At 36.2% G+C, this 7216-nt stretch overlaps 3 protein-coding genes across 3 annotated transcripts; all 3 read left to right on the forward strand.

Annotated features, from left to right (window-relative positions):
- On the forward strand, positions 1-162 carry LOC116894397 (keratin-associated protein 20-2-like). Its single transcript, XM_032896105.1, has one exon. It carries the CDS (start codon positions 1-3, stop codon positions 160-162), a length of 162 nt encoding a protein of 53 aa, XP_032751996.1.
- Positions 163-4128: 3966 nt separating this feature from the next.
- On the forward strand, positions 4129-4520 carry LOC116894398 (keratin-associated protein 20-2-like). Its single transcript, XM_032896106.1, has one exon. It carries the CDS (start codon positions 4138-4140, stop codon positions 4300-4302), a length of 165 nt encoding a protein of 54 aa, XP_032751997.1. The 5' UTR covers positions 4129-4137; the 3' UTR covers positions 4303-4520.
- Positions 4521-6565: 2045 nt separating this feature from the next.
- Positions 6566-6712, forward strand: LOC116894399 (keratin-associated protein 20-2-like). Its single transcript, XM_032896107.1, has one exon. The coding sequence runs from the start codon at positions 6566-6568 to the stop codon at positions 6710-6712; it is 147 nt and encodes a 48-aa protein (XP_032751998.1).
- Positions 6713-7216: the final 504 nt, after the last annotated feature.

Genomic DNA, 7216 nt, shown 5'->3' on the forward strand with positions numbered 1-7216 from the left:
ATGTGTTACTATGGAGGATACTATGGAGGTCTCGGCTATGGCTATGGTGGCTTAGGCTGTGGCTATGGTGGCTATGGTGGCTATGGTGGCTATGGTGGCTATGGTTATGGCTGCTGCCGCCCACTGTGCTGTAGAAGATACTGGTCCTATGGCTTCTATTGAAGAATTTCTTTATCTACCCAGCCTTACTGGGTAGATATGCTACTACTAGAAGTGTTTCCAAGAATTTTCACAGCATACAGTACAGAATGCCTTCAAGAATACTAAGTTTATATCAAAATATCTAAAATTAATTGAAACACAACTTTCCATCTAAGGATTCATGTTGGGTTGGACAGTCATTATCAACAAAATTGTTTGTAAAACATTTATCTTCATGATCCTTTTAAGAAGGTTTTCAACAATATGTCAACATTTGCCTAAAATATTTGAATTAGCAAGTAAATAAATGCATAAATGAAACAAAGCAACTTCTGTATGTTTTATGTATTTGCATCTGCCTGATCACATGGGGGATTGGAAAAGTGGGAGGGGAGTAAAGAAGAGGAAGATATTTCAGAGAATGGACATGGAGAATGATCAGGGAAAGAAGGAAAAATGGAAGAGAGGTGTTTATGAAGAGAGAGAGAGAAATAAGCACATATGGACTTTTTATTTTGTTATAACTTGACTATTATGAACAATGTGACAATGAACTTTGTAGTGGACATTGTCCTTTGAACCAAGAAATGTGTTTAATTTGACATTTTTTTTTGTATTAAGTGAAAATTAATTACAATGAGGTAGCAATGAATATCCTAGTAAGATCACCAGTGGAAGGGGAAGCCCTTGGTCCTGCTAAGACTGAACCCCCAGTGAACATGATTGTTGTGGGGAGGGTGGCAATGGGGGGAGGGTGGGGAGTGGAACACCTATAAAGAAGGGGAGGAGGAGGGATTAGGGGGATGTTTGCCCGGAAACCAGGAAAGGGAATAACATTCGAAATGTAAATAAGAAATACTCAAGTTAATAAAAAAAAAAAAAAAACATTCATCTCAACATTTCATTTTACCAAACAACTTTGTAAACCCATGTCTGAGATCAAAGTGTCCATCTCCTTTCAGCTCTTTTGTCTTAAACACAATTCTTTCTCTTGGGCATGAGCTATACCCAGTCTGGAGCTTTCCTTGGTAGAAATCCCAAAATGTTGGCATCACCAACTCTTTGGGGTCTCCCATACAATTCACCTTCACAGCTTCCCACAATGGACTTCCTAGGCTTCAATTCAGTGTCTATTATATGTCTGACCTTAGCAACTTTTCTTCGCTGAGAAAATATCCTAAATACCTTAACTCTAAAGTCATAACTACATAGCCAAAACTGCCAAGCTATACTGCTCGCTGGGTTTGGAACTTGGCCCTCTCATACAATTATATTACAACAAGTTTCTGTTTCTGATGCTTTTCCTTCACTGCTTAAGAATTTCTTTCATTTCATTTCATAAGTTAAAACCATGGTTGGTGGCATCTTTCTCTGAGGTTACCACTCATGTATTGCATTTAGCATCAGGTTTGAATTAAAACTTTAGATCACCTTCAACACACACTCAACAACTCATCCTTTGTTTGCAAATCTGCATAAAAGTTAAAATAATAATCATGTGACAGTAATGACTAGACTGTCTTTAAATCTCTTCTGCCAACACCATTTACCCAAAACACTTGAATTTAATCTCAGACAAAGGCAAAAATCAGTCACAGTCTTTGCCAAAATATCACAAGAATAAACTCTAGGTCATTTAAGAATATTCTTCTTCTGGGAAATCTCTTGAGGTAGGTGGTCATAATCCACATTGATTCTAGCAACACTACCTTCTATACTCATGACTCTTAAAGCATTTGCCTCCTTTGTAAATCCAAGGACTATATTCTGCAAACAAGCACCATGGTTAGGCCTATCACATCAGTACCCATATCCTGATACCTTTTTTAAAGAGGTGAAGGTGTTCCATTACCATGGGACAACCAGCAAGAATGGCAGGAGCAGTGGAGCCTCCCCAAGCATAAAAAAAGACAGGCTGTATGGGGTGCAATGGGCAGAGAAAGAGAAGTGATCCAGGACCTTAGAGAAGCTGAGAAAACTAAAAGTAGATTCTAGACATTGTACAGTTTGTTATTTGCACCCTTGGTAGATTATTTTACTTTTATCTTATTGAGACTATGTCCTAGTTCTTTCATCTTCAAATAAGACTTTATTCAATTTATTTTTATTTTTACAAAAGCTCACAGTTGACAGATTTTCAACACATCAAAGAGATTCTGGAAAAAATACAAACATTGCATATTTTAAGGGACTGAACTTTTAAAGTGTTTGAATCTGTAAAAACTTAAAGAATTTTAAAGTTATTTGTGTGATTTTTGTGAGACCTTGGGGATAATTATATAAGGAGAGTTTGTGATTTAACATGTATGTGTTTGCTTGTCAACGTAACATGGGTCAATTATACTAAAGGTTTTGTATCAACTTGACACAAACTAAAGCCAGATGATAGGAATGAAGAATTCAGCACAGTTAAGAAAATTATTCCATAAAGTTGGGAAGTAGACAAACATGTAGGGCATTTTATTAATTAGTTCTTGATGATGAAGGAGTATGGCCCATTCAGAATAGTGCCAACTCTGGGCTTGTGGTCCTGGGTGCCAGAGGAAATCAGGTTGAGTAATCAATGATGATCAAGCCTGTAAACAGTTCACCACCATGGCCTCTGAATCAACTCCTCCCTCCAGTATCCTCCTTTGTTTGAATTCCTTTCCTGATTTTTCTTCAGTGATGAAAAATGATGGGGAAGTTTAACCAAATATACCCTTTCCTCTTCAACGTGCTTTTGATCATGGTATTTCACATAAAAATGAGGACACTAAGACACCATCTATTTTTCCAACATAATTTGAGATTAGTATTGTTGCCTAATTCCCCTCCCTCAGTTCAATTTGTATTGCCCATCTTACCTGCTAATTGAAGCCCATTCTATCTATGGGTAGCCTAACAGAAGTAACATCATTAAAAACAAATGATTTCACAAGTAAAAAAATGCTAAAGGCACTTTAGCTACAAGTGAACCACCTTTTCTGGTTTGCCTTGTTTAGCTTAACATAATGATCCATTTTCTATGAAGAAAACTATTTGATGAAGAAGTAAGGATTTAGAATCAGACATCCTGTTCATGGATTGAAGAATTACTAAGAGTAAAAACAGTATGTTTGCTAAAGCAATGTACAGATTTCATAAAATCTCCAGAAAAGTTCCAATTGTACTATGAACAGAACTACACAGCACAATCCTAATGGTCAAATGAAGGCACAAGATCACTCTATGAGCCAAAACTAACTAGTCGGAAAGGAAAATCTGGAACTACCATAGAATCTGGTCTCAAAATATTTCATAGAATTGTAGTAATAAAATAAGAACTAAATAATTGTGGCACAAAACAGACATGCAAATGAGAAATTGAATAAGATTTTAAAAGGTGGAAAGATCTACTAGGATCATGGATCAGTAGAGTTAACATACCATAGTAAAAATATGTGACAGAATATGTATGAATAGAACAAATTTAGAATAAATCCAAATGCTTATGCATATATTGTCATCAAGTTACTAACAACATAACCAATGACAAATTCATTTTTCCTCACAAATACTTAGGAAATACATACTGATTTTACAATACAAACCAAAGCAAGGGGAAAAAAAGATATTTTCAGTATGGAATACTGCAAAACAAACAGACATAAAAGGGAGAAAGATTTTAATGATTTGCATTTTGGCACAATGGAGATTCGTGGGTATTAAATAAACTAAATATATAATGAGGTATTGTCTTACAACTAGATTCATATTTTCACGTTAAAGCCTCGTGATCTGATCTTGCGATCCTAACATATGAGCACAATTATCTCAGTTTTGAAGCGTTGTCTGGCCAGGAAGCTTTGACACCAAGATGTTTTCTGAAGCACAGTAAAGATATGTGTGATGTCATAATGCCTGTGGCTTTTGTCACCAAACATCCAGGTGTATAAAAGGCCCTTGGCAGATGGTGACACCCAGACTCAAGAAACCCATTGCCTGTCTTCCTCTGAACACTCCACTCCTGACATCATGTGTTACTATGGAAGCTACTATGGAGGTCTAGGCTATGGCTATGGTGGCCTAGGCTGTGGTTATGGCTGTGGCTATGGCTATGGCTGTGGCTGTGGTGGCTATGGCTATGGCTGCTGCCGTCCACTGTGCTGTAGAAGATACTGGTCCTATGGCTTCTACTGAGGACATTATGCAGTTACCCAGCCTTTCTATCCAGAAGGTCTTCCAAGGCTTTCCGAACAGGAGCTCAATAATGTCTTCAAAGATTTGAACTTTAGAACAAAACATTCTGTTTTATATTATTTTCATAATACTCTGTAAAATGATTGTAATTTGGCTCTCAACTTATATTTTAATAGGTGTATCATCAAGTAACTAAATGAATAAACTGTACTAAATAATTTCTGTATATTCTCTGCTTTCTTTTTCTGCTTGGTCACTTGTGAGGATGTGTTTGAGAAAGTGTGAGGGGAGTAAAAGAGAGGAAGGTATGTAAAAAGATGAAGAAGAAGAGAAAAAAGGAGGGAATGAAGAAAAGGACAGGAAGTTGGAGAAAAAGATACTTTTTTTCAGCTTTCAGATAAAAATAGATATTTTGTTGCATTTATAACTTTTCCATTATAATCAATGTGACAATAAACTTAGTAGTGTACCTATTTCTTTAAAATTCAGTGATTTTCATCTCACTGTATAAGAAGCAGTGTGAATACTAGGTAGTCTGTTACCTCCCTATGTGTGCTTTTGATCATGGTATTTCACAAAAAAATGAGGACACTAAGACACCATCTATTTTTCCAATATAATTTGAGATTAGTATTGTTGCCTAATTCCCCTCCCTCAGTTCAATTTGTATTGCCCATCTTACCTGCTAATTGAAGCCCATTCTATCTATGGGAGTGAACCACTTCATCACAATTAATGAAGTGACTACCATGGGGAATTAGGCAAGCCTGTTCGGCATTTTATTAATTTGTTATGGATGAGGGACAATCTAGTCCTTTTAGGGTAGTGATAACTCTAGACTTGTGGTCCAGATCCTGGATGTTATAAGAAATCAGATTGAGTAATTCACGAAGTGTGAGCCTGTATGCTCCACCACAGATCTGCATCAGGTCCTGCCTCCAGGTTCTCGCTCTATTTGAATTTCTGTCTTGACCTCCTTCAATAATGAACAAGGATAGGGAGGTGTTAGCCAAATAAACACTTTCCTCCTCAACTTGCTTTTGGTCGTGGTATTTTACCATACGAATGAGGTCCCTTAAGATAACATCTCTCCTCCCAACCAAGTTTGGGATTATTAATTTTGTCCAATTTACCTCAATCCAATTTGTATTGTCCAGCTTTCCTGATAATTGAAGCCTAATCTACTATGTAGTTAGCCTAGTAGAGGTAAAATTATTAACAAAGCCTAATATTTAAACATTATAAAATAATAAAGGTCCACCCTCTTTAGTTTGCCACAGGTTGCTTAACATAATGAACAGTAACACCCATGTTCTGTGAAGAAAACAATTTGAAGAAAATATAGGATATTGAATATCACATCCTGCTTATAGATTGGTAGAATTACTAACACAAAAAATGGGTTTATTTGATAAACCAATGTATAGATTTCATGCAATTTCTATAAAAATTCCAATTTTGTTCTGAACAGAACTAGACAACACAATCCTAATGATCATATGAATGTAAAATATGACTTTAAAAGTAAACACAACACTAAACAGAAAGGAAAATGATAGATCTACCACAAAATTCGATCTCAAAATATACCACAGAACCGAAGTAATAAAAACTAAAAAATAATGGCAAAAACAGGCATACAAATGAAAAATTAAGGATATTACAAGATGGAAAGATCTACTATGCTCATAGATCAGTAGAATCAACATACCATAGTAAAATATATAAGAAAATATGCTTATGTATATAATAAGTGTCCTCAACTTATCAATAACATACCCAGTATCCAGATCATTTTCATCACAAATACTTAGGAAATACATACTTATCTTATAATACAAAGCAAAGCAAGGAAAACAAAAAGACAGTTTCAGGAGGGAATACTCTAAAACAGACATGAAAAGTAGAGAGATATGTTAATGATTTATGACAAAACAGTAGAGATTCATGAGTTTTAAATAAACTAAATACAGAATGAGGCATTGTCTTATCCTCTAGATCCAGATTTTTATGTTAAAGCCTCATGATCTGACCTTGGAATCCTAACATGAGCACAATTATCTCAGTTATTCAGCATTGTTTGGTCAGTAAACTATGGCATCGTGATGTTTTCTGAAGCACAATAGAGACTTGTGTGATGTCATAATGCCTGTGGCTTTTGCCACCAAGCATCCAGGTGTATAAAAGGCCCTTGGCAGATGGTTACATCCACACTCCAGAAACATACTGCTTATCTTCCTCTGAACAGTTCACTCCTGACAACATGTGTTACTATGGTGGATACTATGGAGGCCTGGGCTATGGCTATGGTGGCCTAGGCTGTGGCTATGGCTGTGGCTATGGTGGCTATGGTTACGGCTGCTGCCGCCCACTGTGCTGTACAAGATACTGGTCTTATGGCTTCTACTGAGGACATTATGCAGATACCCAGCCTTTCTAACCAGAAGGGCCTCCAAGAATTTCAAGAGCAGGAACTCAAAAATGTCTTCAAAACTTCTAACTTTAGGACAAAACATCATGTTTTATGTTGTCTTCACCATACTCTGTGAGTGACAACAAGTTTGACTTTCAACCTTAAAAAAAAAGAAAGAAAAACGAACAAGAAAACCTATGTAGTATCAAATAACTAAATGAATAAAGTTTGCAAAATAATTTCTATATGTTCTGAGACTTTGTATCTGATTTGTCATATGTGTGGAGGTGGTTGTGGCAATGTGTGAGGGGAGTAAAAGAGAAGAAGCTATTTGAGGAAACAGACATGGAGAAGGAAAATAGAGGGAAATAAGGGAGGGGAGAGGAAGAGAGAGAAAGAGGCAATTCTCGTCAGCTTTCAAATACAGATGGTCATTTTCTTGTATTTATAACTTGACTTTTATAAAGGATGTGACAATAGTCTTGGTAGGATAGGTACCTA

Source organism: Rattus rattus, chromosome 2 (assembly GCF_011064425.1).
Source record: "Rattus rattus isolate New Zealand chromosome 2, Rrattus_CSIRO_v1, whole genome shotgun sequence".
NCBI classification, from domain to species: domain Eukaryota; kingdom Metazoa; phylum Chordata; class Mammalia; order Rodentia; family Muridae; genus Rattus; species Rattus rattus.

Excerpts from the sequence above, each read along its gene's own strand:
- LOC116894399 (XM_032896107.1), top strand. The coding sequence starts at position 6,566 with ATGTGTTACTATGGTGGATACTATGGAGGCCTGGGCTATGGCTATGGT.
- LOC116894398 (XM_032896106.1), top strand. The coding sequence starts at position 4,138 with ATGTGTTACTATGGAAGCTACTATGGAGGTCTAGGCTATGGCTATGGT.
- LOC116894397 (XM_032896105.1), top strand. The coding sequence starts at position 1 with ATGTGTTACTATGGAGGATACTATGGAGGTCTCGGCTATGGCTATGGT.